The sequence below is a fragment of the Lygodium microphyllum genome, chromosome 13 (assembly GCF_053477565.2).
Source record: "Lygodium microphyllum isolate KBCC chromosome 13, Lygodium_microphyllum_v1.1.10, whole genome shotgun sequence".
NCBI classification, from domain to species: Eukaryota; Viridiplantae; Streptophyta; class Polypodiopsida; order Schizaeales; family Lygodiaceae; genus Lygodium; species Lygodium microphyllum.
The window spans coordinates 115629978-115650270 of NC_141147.1; the positions used below are offsets into that span (position 1 = coordinate 115629978).

A 20293-nucleotide genomic window follows, 5' to 3' on the forward strand; every position below is an offset into this window, starting at 1 on the left:
ATCACCCACGTTCACACTTGTATCGACGCTCGGAAAGGATAGGTGTCCTCATCGACCTTTCGCCTAAGACAATTCTTAGGAACGTGCCCCGCATTGACGAATAACCATTTAAGGCGCTCATCCCGCCAACGTACACACAAAGGAGAACCATTTAAGGTGCTCATCCCTTTGCGTAGGGGCCACCTAGCAACAGACCAAAGAGATGAGGAAGGTGGTGGTGGTGGAGCTATACCAAATGACTTTGGTTCTGGGGTTGATCGTCGCAACAACATTGCAAGATCAATGTATAGAGAATATGCAAGGAAAAAAGTACATCAAGTGTTTGGTGACAACATTTCGAAAAGTTAGACATCATCATCTTCCACCTAAAAAAAACAGTGTTGCTTCATGTATTTTTCCACTAAGTAGTTGATGTACCCTCTCTTTCTAGATCAACATCATGATTAACCTTTCTTTTCAACCATGTTTGTAATTTGAAATCTATAATGTGAGATAATATTAAATTTTCAATTCTTGACACATTGCACACTTCTGTCAAGTGAAAAAATCTTGAATCTTCCGTCGCCGTCGTGTGAACACAAGGGCGGTGGAACATTAAAAAAAATCTATTCCGCCTATGTCATGTGAACTGAAGGCCAGCGATAAGGATACTTTTGAATATTTTCCACCTGGAAACGCATACCCCAACCATCAACTTCCGCCCCATGTCTGAACCTAGCCTTATTATGGGGGCAATGATATATATGTATATAGAAGATATATATCAGGACAGGATTTTGGACATTTTAATGAACAATGGGGGCATGCGTCCGCACGTGTTCCATTGCGTGGGCAGAAAGCAGGAGGAAAAGGCAAAGAAGAGGGCCAGGGTCAGAGACTTCAGTACGATCTTGCTTGCAGGACATCGCTTCGTTGTTTTCCGACCTCACGCGTCTCTCGCCTCCGGTGTTGTTGTTTTGTGACAAGAAAAGCACATTTCATCCTTCGCATGGTGTCGGTCTCCTCCTTCATCGCCGTCATCAAATAATTCTGCAGTTCATCTTCCACATGCAGCACTATCAGCCGACGCCATAGCCTGGCTTTGACCTTCTTCTCGCAGTGATAGTTGGAGGCTTTGTGACGCCTCTCGGTCCTCGCGTTCGAGTTTCTAAGCAAACTGCATGCAACCAGTTCCTTGAGCTTCTTAGTTGATGCTTCGCGTCTAGACGCAACATATAACAAAGAGTGTGAGAGAGTTTCTGGCAGGAAAGGCACTAGTTTTGGCAGGGTTTTACATTTTCTGCTGCTTGCGCCTAGACACCAGATTACTTGTCGCCCTAACGGAGAGGCGGCGCTTGTGCTCATTGCGTAGCAGTACAACCGGCGCATTGTGGCCACGGCACAACCGACGCTTGTTTCCATCGCTTCTCAGTACAACTTATTGATATCTCCACAGGAATGGAAATTTTTTTTCTGCTTCTGATTTTCTTGGCGTCATGCCATGCTGCCTTTGGTAAGTTCGTTGTAGAGAAGAATAGCATCTCCGTTCTTGCCCCTGGCTCTATGAGTGAAAAACACGATAGTGCCATCGGAAATTTTGGCGCTCCAGATTATGGCGGTTCCATGATTCTCGATGTGAAGCTTCCTGAGAAAGGCGCTGATGGCTGCAAACCTTTTGACACATCTTTTAAGCGTACTTCTGCAAAGGCGAATCCTACTGTGGCTTTAGTGGACCGGGGAGGTAATATGACTTTTTACTGTCTAGTTTGTGGTATTACTTGTTTCTATTGGTGTAGCATTTGCATGCTTTATGGTGCGCTTCTCTTTCTCACATGATTGATTTTCTCAGGTTGCTACTTTGCATTGAAGGTATGGCATGCTCAGAATGCTGGTGCAGCTTGTGTTTTGGTGGCAGATGATCGTGTTGAACCTTTAATCACAATGGACTCCCCTGAAGAGGATGCAGGGGCGGCTGAATATCTGCGAAATATCACTATTCCATCTGCCTTAATTGAAAAGACATTTGGTGACAAACTGAAGGCAGAGCTAGCCAAGAAAGTCACTGTGACTGTGAAATTGGATTGGTCAGAATCATTGCCTCATCCTGATGAGAGTGTGGAATATGAATTCTGGACAAGCAGCAATGATGAGTGTGGGCCCAAATGTGATGCTCAAGTTGAATTTGTGAAGAACTTTAAAGGTGCTGCACAGCTTCTTGAAAAGGGTGGGTATACAACTTTCACCCCACATTTCATCACATGGTATTGTCCTGACGCTTTTGTCACAAGCAAGCAATGCAAATCTCAATGCATCAACCATGGAAGGTATTGTGCTCCTGATCCGGAGCAGGATTTCTCTAAAGGTTATGAGGGAAAGGATGTTGTGGTGGAGAATTTGAGACAGCTTTGTGTTTATAAAGTTGCAAATGACTCCAAAAGACCTTGGTTATGGTGGGATTACGTTTCTGACTTCCACATCAGATGTCCAATGAAGGAAAAGAAGTACAATAAGGAGTGTGCAGAGAAGGTGATAGAGTCTCTAGGTCAGCAGTACTCACCTTTTCCTAAACTTAATAAAGTATAATACTATGCATTACCGGACTTTCTCAGGTGGTAAAATTTAACATTCTGCTGCTTCTGAACAGCTATTTCAGTTCAGAAGGTGCGTGATTGCATGGGAAATCCAGATAGTGATTCTGAAAATGCTTTTCTGAAAGCTGAACAAGATGCTCAGGTATGTGCTGTGGAATCACCCAGCTGTGACAAACATTTAATTAATCAAATGAACCGATTTGTATTATTTCAGTTGTTAGGTAACAAGGTGTTACTTCATATTACAAACAAAGGACTATGCAGAATCATCTAATCAAGATTGTTGTCCAAAAGTAGAACTCATTTTTCTGTGAAACAGGATACTGGTACATTATAATGAAGTTCATAAACAGTTTAAACTTTTTGAAGGATTCTCTATGGGTTGTCAATGGAAGAATTGTCACTGAAGCTTCAATGATTACTAAGGATTCTTTGCTATTGTAAGCTCAGAGAGATACTCAATGGCAGTGGGTGAATTATATTAGTTGTGATTGCATGACTTTCATTGTTGTGCAGAATCACTTTCAGCTCTTGGTATGGCTGAGTAGTGTGAGGTTATTTCTTTCAGTTGACCTGGAACTGAGGAGACTGCATACGGATGAATTTCTATGTATTAAGGAAATTGAATTGTAACACTGTAGAACCGGACTGATTGTACTAGTTCCTGCATATTGATTAGAAAGGCTAGATCAACCTTAGGCAGCTTTGGGAACAATTTCTGATACTACATAGGAGTGCTGCCATATCCTACAGCTATTTTGCAACAAGAGGTGCCTGCCTAACATTTGCAGCTGTGAATCCTCACCCTGACCTAAAGTGCCTAGTTCCACCATAAATCTGCCTCAAGACAAAGGCAAAGCAAGTCTGTTGCACCTTGCTTTAACATCCAATCAGAAAAGGAAAGAAAGCACAAATGGTTGCCACATAAGGATTGAAAATGTTTGGAAAGGGAATTATGATCCATATTGGACACTCCTCTTCCTCACAAGGTATGCAAAAACATGTTAATGCAATTGTGTAGCTTAATGTTGGTTGACTTGAGGGGGCAATGCTAATTACTCATAATGCGCACCTCTTCTTCGTAAAGTGGTCTTTCAAACATTCTGTTTTGAAACCCTTACTTGGTGGTATTTGAATCTAAAGTCTATCTTTGTAAAGTGCATATCTTGCATAACAATTGAAATAGCTTGTCTTCTTGAGGCAGCAAGTATCTATGTTTGTAACCATCTTGTCTAGAGCTCCATAATCAAGGCACATTTGCATCAATCCATTTTTTTTGGTGAAGCCCAAGGCAAAACACATTGTTGACCACTCCCTAGTGTAAGGGACAATAAAAAAGAGGCAGCTCTTGATCGTGTGGAATTTTATGATGCAAATGCGTGACAAATGTCAAGTGCAATAATTCCTATTTGAAGTTGAAGTAATGAAGTGAGCCATTGTGCACCTCCAATAGCTGCATAGCGTCATTGATAGCTTGTCGTGACAGCAAGATTCTCGCACTAGAGTATAATCATACCCTTGAGGCTTCGGGTTCCCTCATGGAAGACCATGTGAACATATCATATTGCATGGCTCAGCGTGAACTTGGTGTTGGACACATGAATCCAAGGTTTGAAGCTGGCAAAATATGTGAGCTTGAGAATAGAATGTGGCAACCTCATGTTATTTGATCTTCATTGACATATGAAGCATCAATGACAATATTAACAAGCTGTGAAGGAAACTACTAGGGTTTGCACTGAGGACACAGAGTGTAAGACCACGATAGAAACACAAAGAGATGGACACAGACACAGACAGAGGGCAGAACTCAAACCCTAAATGCAAAACTCAAAACTCAAACACAAACAAAAGAAGGGAGAGAGAGAATACAACTTTGCAGTGAAGAATGCTGTAAATGTATGTAAGAGTGTACAATGTGCTCAAGGGCAGAGCAATGTCGGAGTGTGACGTCCACTGAAGATGGATCCCAAGTCTGTGACCACCAGTCGGAGTGTAGGAGTGCTGAATAGTGAATGGCAGCAGGCTGGTCACCAAAATGCAGCAATCTGGAAGCTGGAAACTGGTAAACGCAGTAGTGTACCACCGATCGGAGGCTGGAAACCGTGTAGAGTCTGCTGTAAACAGCAGGCTGAAACGTGTTTGAGAGTGTTAGGGCTTGCAATGCTGAAAACGCAGGCTGGCTGACCTTGGAGATGATGGATAGCAGGCTGAACAGCAGTCTGGGACAGTCTGGAGCAGTCGCCAGCAGTTGAGAGCTGTTGTCTACAGCAATGGATAGGCTGAAGATAATGTGGCTATAGTCGATGATGGTTGGACAGTAGATGGAGGAGGGTTGCAGGCTGGAAACTGGGCGCCAACAGCAGCAGAGGGTGCGTGGGCTTGTGCAACCTGCAAACAACTATAATGTTTGAATGGGGGCAGCCCGTCTATTTATAGATGTGGAAGGGTGCCCCAAAAACTAGGGTTTCCACTAAACTCTCTCGAACCGCTCGTTTTAGGGTTTCCACTTCTCTCTCTCGAACCGCTCCCCGTTTTAGGATTTTACTCTAAAAGAGCTTTTTTAGTGTGTTTTGGGATGTTTAAGAGGCTAATCAACAAGTAATGTGTATTTTAGCTTAACATCCTCTCTCAGGTCCAAAATTGAGCTGAAAGGTTGGCTAGCCATTGTGATGTTTATGTACCCCAAGGCGTCCCACTCCAAAGCAGCCAAGGCATCAGACTGCATGTTGGCTGCCCAGTGGTCTACCAAGACTACAGAGGTGATGGTTATCTTACCAAGGGAATTTAAGTAGTCATCCTAGAGAGGGCAAGGCATCGGACAAAGGGTGCATGTCGGCTGCCCAATGGCCTACCAAGCTCTACAAAGGGGGATGAAACTACATGGATTTTTTTTATTTTGAATAAGTGAAGTAAATTTGATGGGATGCGACCGATTGAGTAAAAGTGACCTAGAAGACGAGAGTAGAGAGGGTATATCCAACACATCATAAAACAGCACAAGCTAACCCATCCACTGAGGGTGTCGATGATGAGGAAAAATAGGTGATGAGGTATCCATGTGATGAAGAAGGACGGTGGTGTGGTAATAACAGCTGCTGGTGAAAACAGCTTAGGATCCGCGCAAGTGGTGCTCTACACAATGAGATGCAAAGTATGCTACATGCTGAAGAATGCTCATGCTGCAGGTGCCACTTGGACAATGTCTCTCGTGGGGAAAGTGTTTTCTTGTCCAAGTGCCCTAGTACAAAGATGATGTACTCATGCAATGCAAAGGGTAAGGTGCAATAGGGGGAAGAAGCCGATGATGAAGACAAAGTGCTGAAGCTTGTAGAATACCAAGAAGGGTAGGAACCCCCTCTCAACCTGGATGTAGATGCCGAGGAAGGAAGAGAAACTTGATGTCGGTCTTCATATGGTGCTGAGAACCATAAGGAATGAAAGAAGATGAAGTGGATGAAGCACTTTGCTAGAAGAGCAAGGTAGAAGTTATCGCCATGATAGCATCGAGAGAGATGTTGCACGATCCGCCGTAGGAGGGAAAATCGCCATGCTGGAAGAAGAGCAAGCACTCCTAGGATGATGAAACCATAAAAGGAATGGTGCGCATCCCCATGTCTCTAGCCTAGGGAGGACCAAAGCAATTTGCAAGTTAGCCCTACACTGAAAGACAAAACCTTGTAAAAGAGATGAGAATTTGCAAACACAGAGGTTAGTGGTGAGATGCTCCAAAGCAAAACAGAATAGAAAGACAATCTAACTGAAAATAAATGCAATGAATGTGTATGTGTGTGAGTAAATGCAGCGGAAGACAAAAAAATGAAAAAACTAAGGAAAATGAATTCTATGGGCCTGACTCTAAGATTGCGAAAAATGAATGCTAGACTGACCTAGGGTTTTCGAAAGGACCTAGAGGCATGCGAGTCGAAGAAGGTGGTTACCATCGCGTATGTCTAGTAGCAGGGCTCTGCCAAGGAAACGCTGGACAAGGTGGAGAGGAAGGTGAGATGGATGCATGAAGTGCAACGGGATCGGAACATGCAGACCAATCATCCAATCCCTCAGGGGTAGTGAAAGAGATGGGCCACTGAGGTTTTACTCGAGCCACATGTCCAACAACAACAACAACAACAACAACAGGTGTTGAAGGAGCAGATGAAGTAGGAGCGGAGGGCATAGCCCCATTGGACTGTGGAGTTGCAGCGGTCTACTGAGGCTTTTTAGGTGGAAGACCTTGGGCCTTGGAGCGACACTCCTTGTCCACATGGCCTGCTCGTTGGTAATGTGTGCAAAACCGGTTTTTCTTAGGGAGTTGTTGCCAAATAGGTCTAGATTCTTTGGTTCCATCTGAGGAAGAGGAGTGACCCTTTGATTGGCTTGCCTTTGCATCTAGCGAGTTCTCGCCACTAGTGGTTGTCCCTCCCGAAGAAGAGGTAACCAACCCCCTTTGCTCTAAATAAGGCTGTGATGAGGATTTTTTGTGGACTCGATCATACAGCCTCGCGTAATGCAAGAACTGGCACTCAAACTCGTAGAAGGTTGGCGATCTAGGTTGGGAGATGATGTGTTGAATGAAATTGAAGTACTTGTTGGGCAACTTATTCAAGAAGAATGAAACGTGATCGTCATCTACCTTTGGAGAGCCAGTAGTGGCGAACTTGGCAAGTAACCGCCTACATTCAGCCAGCTTGACTTTTAGATCATCCCCTTCCTTAATAGAGAACTCTTGAAGCTCAAAGTCAAGATTGATGAGCCGAGTACGATCACGAGCCGCATAGCGGTCGAGAAGGTGACTCCAACGCTCTGATGCGAGCGGGAAGTGCTGCAACTGAGAGTGAATCTCAGGAAGCAATCCTTGCGGTAGCCCAACATTAGCTGTGGCATCGCGGGCTCTCCATTGACGAATGTAATCAGGGTGAGCTAGGCGAGGGTCCGATATAGGCTCTAGACCAATGACAAGGCCCCAAAGACCCTGAGACTCAAGCACTTGTTGCATGAAATTAGACCAAATGGTGAAATTTGACCCGTTAAAATGTGTCTTATCCGTGAAGGCATTCTTGGCCGTTGCAACAGGAGTGGTAGTGCTCGGAGATGGATAGTGTGAAAAAGTGTAGTGTGGTAGGATGGGGGAGTGGAGTACACTTGGGAATGGGCCCAGAGTGCTGACTAGGCATGCGTGTAGTGTGCAAGGTGGATCCATAGGTAGGGATGGGTTGACTAGGCGTGGGCATGGTAGCCACATGAGGAACCCAAGGAGGTGGGACGGGAACACGGTGAGCAGAAGATGGCAATCCTTGCATACGTGTAACCCAAGGAGAGTGTGAAGATGCACCATAAGCTGAGGATTAAAACCCCTGCGTATGAGTGGTCATGGGAGATGTGAAGTTGGGGATAGTGAGGGGGATGCCCATCACAGTCGTCCCAGGAGTTATGGGTGTGCTCATGTGCTGAAAAGTGAGAGGCATTGTGTTAAAGGGTGGCATTCCCCCTAACGAAGTACCATGGTGCAATGAGGTAGAGAATGGGGTGGAGAAGCAAAAGGTGCTAGGAGCGGAGATGGAAGATCCAACCCCTAGGGTGTGTGACGTAGATGTGGAGTGTAATCCAAGGTTTTGAAAATATGAGAGGTGTGATATAGAAGAGGGTGGGATGGGAGGAAAGTGACAAGTGTGTGTGATATGCTCAAATGAAACAGAAGCTGTAGATGTACCTGAATTTGGTCTGCTTCGTGAGCCCCCTCTATTGAAGTTCGCATATGCAAAGCCATCTGGATCCTACACTTCAAAAGAAGAAACAGGCAAGGGTTTTGATTCATAAAACACAAAAGAATTGTACAAACCTGGCATTGGACCTAGTTGAGATGATGTAGATGGATCGTCAGACGTTCCGAATGTCGTATGTCCTCCATGATTGGCGAAGAGGTGGCCAACCTCACCAACCGGTCCGGATGTGGTAGCAAAACTGGTAGGAGGGGTGTAAAGATCACTGTACTTGTTGCGATAGTACTCCTCAAAGTTCTCCTCTGTCATGTTAGTGAAATCTGGTGAAGGTGGAGTGTCGTCCTCCTCCCCGAGTCCATAATGCCGTCTTAGGGCCTCCAATGATGGAGAAGCCTGATAAGACATCATAGGAACTTGAGAAGAAGGTGTTTGGGACATTGTGATTCGGTTACGAGTCGCATTGTGTGCCTCGCACAAAGACTAGCTCTCCACAATATCTGCAGGATACTCTTTACAAGAGCATCGGCTCTGATACCATGTGAAGGAAATTGCTAGGGTTTTCACTGAGGACACAGAGTTTACGACCACGATAGAAACACAAAGAGACAGACATAGACACAGAGGGCAGAACTCAAACCCTAAATGCAAAACTCAAACCCTAAACGCAAAACTCAAAACTCAAACACAAACAGAAGAAGGGAGAGAGAGAACACAACTCTGAAGTGAAGAATGCTGTAAATGACTGTAAGAGTGTACAGTGTGCTCAAGGGTAGAGCAATGTCGGAGTATGACGTCCACCGAAGACAGATCCCAAGTCAGTGACCACCAGTCGGAGTGTAGGAGTGCTGAATAGTGAATGGCAGCAGACTGGTCACCAAAACGCAGCAGTGTACCACTGATCGGAGGTTGGAAACTGTGCATATTCTGCTGTAAACAGCAGGCTGAAACGTGTCTGAGAGTGTCAGGGCTTGCAATGCTGAAAACGCAAGCTGGCTGACCTTGGAGATGATGGACGGCAGGCTGAACAGCAGTCTAGGACAGTCTAGAGCAGTCACCAGCAGCCGAGAGCTGTTGCCTACAGCAATGGACAGGCTGAAGATAATGTGGCTGCAATCGATGATGGCTGGACAGCAGATGGAGGCGGGTTGCAGGCTGGAAACTGGGTGCCAACAGCAGCAGAGGGTGTGTGGGCTGGTGTAACCTGCAAACAAGGATGATGGCTGGATGGGGGCAGCCTGCCTATTTATAGATGTGGAAGGGTGCCCCAAAAATTAGGGTTTCCACTAAACTCTCTAGACCCGCTCCTTGTTTTAGGGTTTCCACTGAACTCTCTCGAACTGCTCCCTGTTTTAGGGTTTTACTCTAAAAGAGCATTTTTAGTGTGTTTTGGGGCTGTTTAAGAGGCTAATCAGCACGTAATGCATATTTTAGATCAACACAAGCATCCTCACATAAGCCTTGCAACAAGAATAGGGATCCACTATAACAGTAAAAAAATACATGGTCAAGCGCTAGCTCACACACTCGAGACTCTTGCTATCTAGATGAACAATCCACACGTATAAGACTAAGTGATTATGTCTCCATTCCCTCCTTTTATAGACAAAAAAAGAGGAGACCCACCATAAGTAGGTCAGCTGATAATTGGCCAGATAATAAGAGGCCACCCGCAAATTAGGGCTTGGGCACTTGTGAAATGATCACTCATTAAATTGTGTACTTTATGCAAGGTATAAGAAGCAATTATAACATCTTGTTCAGCAATTCACTTGACTATGAAGGATCAAGCTATGTAGTCTGTGTATTTTGCAACTGTTTGCATGGCACTTAGCCTTCAAGAAACCCTTGTCACAGTGGACTTGAGCAATAAGAGAGTCTGAAGGATGGTAAGCAGGAGGATTGTGGCTTATTCTTGTCTATTGACTTGACACAATCTTGATGACCAAAAAAATGTAGGACAATGTTTCTCTTCATTGGCTTAGCTTCAGGGTGATGTTCTTTGGCAAAGGACATTGAGCACTTCTTCGCCACCATGCTACTCTCCTCTTTCACACAAGTGGTGATAGGAGTGGGTATCCCAAAGTCAAGATGGTACTAGTAGACCTCCACAAGATCTCCTTTGCTGTATAGATTGTTGCAGGAGATTCTATGTCCGGATGGCTCTAGACAATGTGCGGTGTTTTAGACTTTGATGCACCCCTCATTACTGTAGCCAACCTCATCTTTCTCCCTCCTTCCTACTTGTGCTCCCTCTTTCCCCAAGTGGCACCCCTACCAACTTCCCATGTGTGTGTCCTTGCATTGTAACAAGCACTCACCACCCTCTCCTGTTACTGCATTCACTCCTCTCCTGATGCCTTCTTCGTTAGTGTGGAGTGTATCGTGTTAGCTCTATCTGTTAGTGATCAGTCCCTGGCGGAGCAGGCAGCCACGTGGCAGTCTGGTTGGACTGTACCAGTCGGCCAGCCATGTGGCAGTCCAGTCGGACTGTACCAGTCAGCTGCATTTAAATGCAGCCGACTGCCTTTTTTGATCGCATTCTTTTTGGCTATTTATAGCCGACGTTCTGCACATTGTTCCACACTTCTATTTGCAGATTTCAGGCTGGAGATTCGTGTAGACTGCAGCGTACTTCGAGGTGAACAGCAGGTTGCATCGTCGAGGTGGAGACACGCAGTCCCACGCACTGTGCCTGTGTATATATGTGCATATCTTTGTATACAGCACACCTTATACAGCAGATCATCATCTTCCATTGTCTCTCTCTCTCTCTCTCTCTCTCTCCCCTCTCTGTGTTCACTCTCTCTCTCAGTCTTGGTCCCACGCTTTCGCATTGCTGCACTCTGACATGGTATCAGAGCAGTGAAGAAGGGCTGATTGAGTGAAGAACCCGCCTGAAGAGGAGATTCCATCGCAACACAAGGCTGTGTTTCCAGCGTTCGAGGGCGAGCGGGAGGACTGCGCATCGGAACAAGGTTGAAGCAGTCTGGGCGCGCGGGAAAGGAGTCCAGTTGGTGAATTTGCTACTGTTTACTGTTGTTTGAAGAGAAGGAAGGCTGTGTTTTCAGCTTTCAAGTGCAGGTTTTACTTTTTCATCGCCTCCGGCGGGTGAAGCAAGTTCGGGACGCAAAAGAAAGAGCCCTAGTAGGTTGCATTTTCTTAGTCAGAGGGGACTGCTTTTGCGTTTTTGCAGGCATTACAGGTGAAGATGTCTACAGAGATTGACTTGGAGTTCCAGACGATCATGGATCGGAAGGTGCCCGTGTTACTGGCTCTTCCCTCAGATCAAAAGCTCGATGGCGACAATTACCGCATTTGGCGCGTGATGATGTTGGCCATCCTTGAGTCTTATGATTTGGCGGAGCTTGTACAGGAGGAGATCGACCGACCCTCGGTGAGAGATGAGTCCAAACTCTCTTCCGATGCTCGTGCGGAGTTGGCCAAGGCCCAGTCTCACTGGCACAAACTGAATTCCCGGATTTGTTCTTTTCTTTTTTTGTCTTGTACTACAGCCGTGATAGCCCACATCGAGCACTTGATGGTGGCTCGGGAGATATGGCTGGAGCTTGACTAGATGTATAACCGGATGACCCTTATGAAGAGGGTTTCTTTGGAGGTGCAGATGCGGACCTTGTCCGTGAACAAGCCTTCTTCGTTGCGGAAGCACATCAACAAGCTTAGACAGCTTCAGATGCAGGTTCAGAATGCGGGGAAGCCGATTTCCTCCGAAGACATGGCGATCACACTCTTGTCCCAGTTGCCGCCACGATTCGGTGCTTTCTACTCCGCCCTTATTGCTTCGTGGCGTGAGTCTACTTTTCGGTGGGAAGAGCTGGTTCCTATGGTCTTGGACCAAGAGGAACAACTGAAGGGACAACATGCTTCCAAATCGGAAGCTTTGACAGGTCAAGCCTCTCAGAAGAAGGGAAAGAACCAAAAGAATAAGGAGGACAACAAGTCAAAGAAGGACAATGACAAAGAATCCACATGTCATATTTGTGGTAAGACTGGCCATTGGAAGAAGGATTGACCCGACAAAGACAAGAAGGACACCAACAAGAAGGACTCCAAGGATTCTGGAGCGGTAGCTGCACCCTCATCAGCTGCGTTTCTTCATCTAGCAGTCATTGAGGACTCTACACCGAAGGCTTCTGATGCTACGATGACAGCTCCCCAGGCTCGAGAGTGGATTGTAGACAATGGTGCCTCTCGGCACATGACTCCTTCATCAGTTGGTGTTGCCCAGTCGCGACCTTCGTGTGGGCAGATTCTCTTCGGAGATAGCTCTTCGGTGTCTATTGCAAGACGGGGTGAGATGCAGCTTATTCCAGATGGACGTGGTGGTACCCATACCTCAGAGGTGTTGCATGTGCCAGGTTTAGGGTATCATCTACTTTCAGTTCATAAGATTTGTTCACTTGGACTTTTGGTGGAGTTTGACAGTGATTCGGTACGAGTCCTTGATTGTGGATCCCGAAAAGTTCTCTCATCAGGATATGAGGAGAACGGCATCTACAAATTGACATCTTCTACCGCTCTCCCTACTCTTCTTCTTACCTCTCAGACACAGTCAGAGCTATGGCATGCTCGGTTTGGTCACCTCAACTATGATTATCTTCGGAGGGCGTCACGTGGACAGCTTGTTCGAGGGTTGCCGGACATAGTGGTGAGCCAGCAGCCATGCGTCTCTTGCATTCGTGGGAAGCAGCATAGGGATGTGATTCCCACCAAAGCTTCGCGGTGGTCTACTTCCCCGATGGAGCTTGTATCTACGGATCTTTGTGGCCCTATGTGGAATGAGTCCTTGAAAGGGAGCTCGTACTTCATGTTGATCATAGATGACTACAGCAGGATGACTTGGGGCTACTTCTTGGCGTTGAAGTCGGAGGCTTTCTCCCACTTCAAGGATTGGCTTCTCTTTGAGGAGAACCGATCGGGCCGGCGATTGAAGACCTTGCGATCCGACAAGGGTGGTGAATTTGTTTCTAATGAGTTTGCTCGTTTTTGTGCAGATAAAGGTATTCACCAGGAGTTTGCTAATACCAACACTCCTCAAGAAAATGGCATTCTTGAACGGAAGAACCACAGTGTGATCGAGATGGCGCGCACCATGATGGAGCACCGACAGACACCTCAGTTTTTGTGGGCCGAGGCTGTGGCTATTGCAGTTCACATCCTCAACCGATCCCCCACTTCGGCTGTTGATGGGATGACACCTTTCGAGGCTTACTTTGGGACTAAGCCCGATGTTTCTTATTTTAGGGTTTTTGGGTGTGATGCCTATTCACATTCCCAAGACTCATCGTGATAAATTTGAAGCGGCTTCCTGAAGACAGGTGTTCGTTGGCTACAGCTCTCAGTTCCAAGGCTATCGTTTGTATGATCCCGTAAAGCGGGATGTGTACACCAATCGAGATGTGTGGTTCGTGGAGGTTTTGGCCATAGCAGTGGGTGAGGAGCATCCCGTTCTTGGAGATCTAGGGGAGAGTTGGGCTCTCGAGACAGTTCCTTTGGAGCTAGCGCCTTTTGATTCTGATTCTGTTTCCGATACAGAGTCTACTGTTCCACTGGCCACCCCCGAGGAGTTTCCACCGGTGGATATCCCAGAGTCTTCAGCTGATGGAGAGCGAGGAGGAGCGGTCCGGCCTCCTCCTCGTTGGGCCTGTGATACACTCCGAGATTCAGGGATCGAGGGGGTCACTGAGGAGTGGGGACCGCAGGATGGTCCGTGGCGGTCACGGAGGTACTAGGCACATTCTACGGAGCTTGTTTGCTCTAACTATTGTTTGATGACCTGTGTTATGCAGGATCGAGAGCCCACCTTCGTGAAGGAGACTTTATAGTCCTCACCATGGAAGAAAGCTATGGAAGCCGAGTTGGAGGCTATTGAGAGGAATGGCACTTGGTCTCTCGTGCCTCGCCCCTCACATAAGAAGGTGATTGGCGTCAAATGGGTCTTCAAGACCAAGTACCTTAGCGATGGTTCTTTGGACAAGCACAAGGCTCGCCTTGTTGCTAAAGGTTTTGCACAGTGCCTAGGGATTGACTGTCATGATACTTTTGCCCCCACTGCTCGTATGGCGACTATTCGAGCTGTTCTTGCCTTGGCTGGCCATAGGAGATGGCCTGTCTACGAGTTGGATGTGAAGTCAGCCTTCCTCAACGGTGATTTGAAGGAGGAGATCTCTGTAGAGCAGCCTCCTGGCTTTGGATCGTCAGATGGGCAAGTCTACAGGTTAAAGAAGGCCTTGTATGGCCTCAAGCAGGCTCCGCGTGCATGGAACGAGAAGATTGACTCGTTCCTTTAGTCACAGTTGGGATATCGGCGTTTCAAGGCCAATCTGCAGCTTTATGTATACACTTCTGAGGCTGGTTGTGTGCTTTTTGTGTTGTATGCTGATGATTTGATTGTCACAGGTGATCATGCACAGAAGGTCAAAGAGACGAAGGCAGCTTTACATCAGGCGTTCGAGATGACGGACTTGGGTCTACTCCACTTCTTCTTGGGCCATGAGATTTATCAGTCTCAGAGGGGGATTTTCATCTCTCAGTAGAGATATGTACAGGAGCTCTTGGTTTCTTTTGCGATGGAGGATTGTCGGACCATTTCTACTCCTATGGATCCGAACTGGAAGGCCACTTCACATTCAAATTCTCCCTTGGCGGATGCTTCCCACTACCGTCAGTTGATTGGATCATTGATTTGGCTCCTCAACACTCGTGTTGATCTTTGTTTTGCTGTTGGTCCCTTGGCGGGGTTCATGAGTGAACCTCAAACAGTGCATTGGCAGGCTGCCCAGAGGATACTTTGGTATTTGAGGGGGACCTCTGACATAGGGATTCATTATCCAGCAGGCACAGGTGGTTCAGATCTTGTACTTGCAGGTTGGAGCGACTCGGATTGGGCTGGCGATGTGGACCACGGGCGGTCTACTACAGGCTACTGTTTTACCTTGGGTGCAGGTGTTATCTCATGGAGTAGCAAGAAGCAGCCCACGGTAGCTCTTTCGTCTACTGAGGCGGAGTATCGGGCCGTGTCTTCCACCACATGTGAGGCTGTGTGGCTTCGGAGATTGTTGGAGGAGCTTGGATGCCCCCAGACTCGTCCTATTTTTTTGTGATGCGACAATGAGAGTTGCATTGCCTTGGCACAGAATCTTGTTTTCCATGCTCGGACGAAGCACATAGAGATCCAGTACCACTTCATCAGGGAGAAGCTTCTAGATGAGACCATAGCTGTGGAGTATTGCAAGACGGAGGACAATCTTGCAGATTTGTTTACGAAGGCGCTTCCCCAGGCTCTACTTCGGAGACATGCCCGATCCCTTAGGCTTTTGCCCCGTCCAGGCTCTGAGAGGGGGTGTTAGCGATCAGTCCCTGGCGGAGCAGGCAGCCCTGTGGCAGTCTGGTTGGACTGTACCAGTCGGCCAACCTGCCATTTTTGATCGCATTCTTTTTGGCTATTTATAGCCGACGTTCTGCACATTGTTTCACACTTCTATTTGCAGATTTCAGGCTGGAGATTCGTGCAGACTGCAGCGTACTTCGAGGTGAACAGCAGGTTGCATCGTCGAGGTGGAGACACGCAGTCCCGCGCACTGCGCCCGTGTATATATCTGCATATCTTTGTATACAGCACACCTTATACAGCAGATCTTCATCTTCCATTGTCTCTTTCTCTCTCTCTCTTCTCTCTGTGTTCACTCTCTCTCTCAGTCTTGGTCCCACGCTTCCGCATCGCTGCACTCTGACACTATCTCCACCCTTTCTTCAATAGAAAGCATTGTGAATGCACTTAACAATGCGACTATGTTGACTACTTCAAAAGGATTTGATGTAGAGAGAGCTTGGCAGCCATGGCAGTGACATTTGAGTGCTTAATAGGTGCTAAGGCACAACCTACCGTGCGCTCAAGCCGTTTCACGGGTCTTTCAGGTGAGGCACTTGGACAAACTGAATGTTGCTGCTTGTAGGTTTGTGCAAACTTTCCCCTTCCTCTAGAGGTTGAAACCTTCATGGCCTGCCAGTGTAAGGATGGCAAAGTATGGCTTTTGTCTCCCGAGATGTCAGCTTGTGGTTAGGGATGGAGGTAGATGAGGCCATTCAAAATGTAGTGGAGGAGCACATGTTGCAGTGGTGTGTTGTGAGCAGTATAGAACTTTGGACTGAGCAACGGTCCACCTGTATGATTTATATTTATTGGCATCACCCTCTTCTCAGCCAAATTGTTTGTGCACCATCTACTGGCGTCTTATGATAGGACATGCAGGAGTGGGCTGTTCTATAAGGTTTCCATCTCATAAGTTGATACTTTGCGTCCCCTGCAATGAACTTGTGCATAACCCCTGCTGCCAAATTATTATTTATGCTTTATTTTTAAATACTTTTCAATTATGTCATACTGATATTGTATTTTAAGTGTTTGTCATATATGTTGGGTTTTTGGAAGATATTAAACTTCAGTCAAGATTGGGAATGATTAGGAAGTCATTTACTGACACCCAGGTTGGGCAAGGTTCCCGTGGTGATGTGACAATTTTACCCACACTGATCATCAACAACAGACAATATCGAGGTCAGCCATGCAGATGGGCAGTGTTCAATGCTTTAGTAGCTAAGATGTTTGTCTGGTGGTTGATGTGTGGGTGTGTTTTTGTGCATCTGGCAGGTAAACTTGACAAGGGAGCAGTCTTAAAAGCAATTTGTGCTGGTTTCAAGGAGGGCACTGAGCCTTTAGTGTGTTTGAGTGAAGGTACAACCCTTTTTGAAAGTTAAGCTATCTTTGGGAGTCTTGAACTGGTGCTTGGTAATAAAATAAACTGTGATTTTCAACAGACATACAAACCAATGAATGCTTAACTAATAATGGTGGATGCTGGCAAGACAAGGCAGCCAATTTGACTGCGTGCAAGGTGACTTTTAATTGTCAATGCAACTGTTTTTTCAATGGAACTCTTAACATGTCTATGTCTGTAACTGTAAAGTTTCTTCTCTCTTCACTTGCAGGATACCTTTAGAGGGCGTGCCTGTGAATGTCCTGTTGTTCAAGGTGTTCAATTCCAGGGTGACGGGTACACATATTGTGAAGGTTTAGCCTCTTTCTTACTGCTCTTTTTCTGGACTGCTTTACAAGAGTTTGTATGATGATTTGTAACTTGACATTTAATATTCTTGCTCACACTCCTGCAGGATTCTTTTTGTTACTTTATAATCAGTTATTCATCTTCATGAAATTAGTTGGAATTTTAGTGCTTCATATAAAAGCGAAACTCCCATCTGAACATCATTATACTGATTGGGCAGTCATTCAGGGGCCATTCATTGTAGGTTCTGCTTGGCTTAGCTATCATTTGAAAGTGTCCATTATTTGCAAATGAATCTCGTGCTTTCATTTGTGCCCAAAAGTTGGTATTATGTTAGAGGCCTTGGCCATTGGTGAATGGAAAGAAATGCGTGATGTACAGATAGAAGTAGATTGAATTTAAGCTCAGATGTTGAGTATAAGTAGTTCTTACTGACTCTGATTTTATTTTCTGCAACAGCTGTAGGCCCAGGGAGATGCAAAGTGAACAATGGAGGCTGTTGGGCAGAGACTAGAGATGGGCAGACTTTCTCAGCTTGCCAGGTATGATTGCACTGTGAAACATCTGACACAAAAAAAAAAGGGAATGGGTCCATGTTACTCATTAAATTCACTGCAGGCTTCCCATTTAAAAGGCTGCGATTGTCCAGCTGGATTTCGTGGAGATGGTAAAAACTATTGTGGAGGTATCTCTCTGTGATATTCTCACTGATGGTTAGGTTTCTGTTTTATTTTGCTATTTATTAACTGTCTATGCTATGAGAACTAATCTAGCTCTTCTCATTTTGTAGATGTTGATGAATGCAAAGAGAAGACTGCTTGTCAATGTCCAGATTGCAGCTGCAAAAATAAGTGGGGCGGTTATGATTGCACGTGCAAATCTGGCCTCCTTTATATCAAAGAGCAAGATACATGCATTGGTATGTCATTCAATAATTTTGTCAGATATTTTGTCTTGAAATATTCTGAGGGCTGTAGCTGTACTGGTCAATGACCTCTGGTTCTACTGCAAAAACCTTCAACAAAGCTTGGCGGTAGCTGTTGTTGTGTTCACTCTTTCCCTGCTCTGCCTTCTTCATAGTAATTTGTACGGTGTCTGTGTCTTTGTTAATGTTGCACAATCAATTTCTACCTTGCTATTGGTATTAAAATCTCTCATCTACACAGTTTTTACTCCATTTTACCTGTTGCTTATGGCATGAAAATGGTTCAACTTGAGTAAATCCCTGTAGCTTCAATAATGATACAGGATCAATCCTGTCTGTGCAAACTCAACCCATCCTGTGTGTGATTAGCATTAGAACTGCTAAACTCGCCCAATGTCTTGTCTATTGCACCATGAGTGTGGTTTTCCACAACTACAGGTTGTATCCATGGCATGAAAATGGTCCACTGCACTGTCATATTTTGAAGAGGTTGAATTTAATTGAATCAGATTTGTGCTCTTTGGGTTGGACCTCATCTCTTTTTCCATGGTGACAGGCAAAGGTACAACAAGGGTCAGCTGGGTGGTGGCAATGCTTGCTCTGGCAGGTGTGGCTGGAATTTGCATGGCAGGTTATGCCATCTACAAGTATCGAATCAGGGTAAGTAGTACCACCTTACCTTTGTGAAGAGAGTATTACTGGAAATAATTGCATCAAACTAAGCTTTATTCTGGTTAATCCACTGCAGAGATACATGGATTCAGAAATTCGTGCCATTATGGCTCAATATATGCCACTTGACAACCAAAACGATGTACACCAACCTCTACGAGAGGGTGTGTAAAAAGCCATTGGGTACTGCGTAGCACACAGCATGGAAGGATTCGATAATCATGCAACCTTGAAGATAGGGGCTGAGTCCTGGTGTACTTCTATGGTTTTGGATACTCCAGAACCCTTGCTACTGAGACAACCCACTTTTATGGTCTGCTCCCCAGTTCTTTAGTCAAATATTGCCAACAGACTTCTGCCATTAAAGGCTTGCCTTCTTTTCCCCCCGAGTTGTAGGTTTCTGTGTGTGATAATTGATCATTGGGGTATTTAAATTAATGAGGCATGTTATGGTTTTGTCATCTGGAGCTGTGGTCTACTCCAGAAAGCCTCTTAAGTTCACAACATGTTGTACAGTTCCATGCATTAGGTTTTTATGTAGGGTGCATGAGTGGGATATCCTTTTTGGATGGGCTCTATATGGACAATCTGGAGAGCTTGCATGATAAGATTGCATTTTTATAGCTATAATGCCTACTGCATTAGCAGAAAATGTGTCTGGTGAATATGTAAAATTAAATCTATCTGTTTATGGGTGGCTGATATATTGATGAATTATATTTTCTCCTCTGAATCTAGAGTCTAGTATGATATTAGCAGTGTATGATTCATTGATATACCTCCTTCAGTTTCTATGGTGTTTAGAGTTTGGTATTATTGGTGCTTCGATTTGTTGATACTATTGGATTGATGTATCTTGCACCCTAGTTGTGGCTTATGTATTCTCTTGGATTTAGATATTAGAATCTATGTTAGTGTGCACGTGGCATGTTTGGCCCTGGACAGTTGCCCTTCATTCTGGTGATTGCCACTAAGACACTTCCAATGTTCATACATTCCAAGATTTGGTTGCAGGCGAGTCAGGCAATTCACCTTGTGGATATGACAGAGTTGGATGAGGAGGATAACCATATGAAGTCACCTCACCTGCTGCCACCTTTTGACGGGGTGGGGAGTCTGGTGTGCTGGACTGGGCTGGGCTGTGACAGTCCTATTAACCACGGCGATATTCCCATCTCTTTCACTAGTGTTGCCAGTAGAGTAGCCTAAATTTTGGTGTAGTGGTATTCAGCTTTTCTGGCCTCGTCACCTTGCTTGTCAAGCGGATCTGAAAGTTCCCTAGTGCACTGTAGATTGATTAGGAAGTGCAAAAGTCAACATGGT

General features: G+C 45.6%; 1 protein-coding gene across 1 annotated transcript; it reads left to right on the forward strand.

The window, feature by feature from the left end:
- Nucleotides 1–856: 856 nt before the first annotated feature.
- LOC148027094 (vacuolar-sorting receptor 1-like) lies at nt 857–19688 on the forward strand. The gene is made up of 12 exons (XM_087691626.1): nt 857–1720; nt 1829–2521; nt 2624–2712; nt 16796–16865; nt 16959–17042; nt 17126–17202; nt 17297–17378; nt 17833–17915; nt 17992–18058; nt 18164–18292; nt 18855–18958; nt 19047–19688. Exons 1-12 carry the CDS (start codon nt 1438–1440, stop codon nt 19140–19142), a joined length of 1857 nt encoding a protein of 618 aa, XP_087547752.1. The 5' UTR covers nt 857–1437; the 3' UTR covers nt 19143–19688.
- Nucleotides 19689–20293: the final 605 nt, after the last annotated feature.

What these genes read in the sequence shown, in the direction of transcription:
- LOC148027094 (XM_087691626.1), top strand. Translation starts at nt 1,438, where the DNA reads ATGGAAATTTTTTTTCTGCTTCTGATTTTCTTGGCGTCATGCCATGCT. An exon ending in AGAGCAAGATACATGCATTG is followed by an intron (nt 18,293 to 18,854) that starts GTATGTCATTCA and finishes CCATGGTGACAG; the next exon opens with GCAAAGGTACAACAAGGGTC. An exon ending in TCTACAAGTATCGAATCAGG is followed by an intron (nt 18,959 to 19,046) that starts GTAAGTAGTACC and finishes AATCCACTGCAG; the next exon opens with AGATACATGGATTCAGAAAT.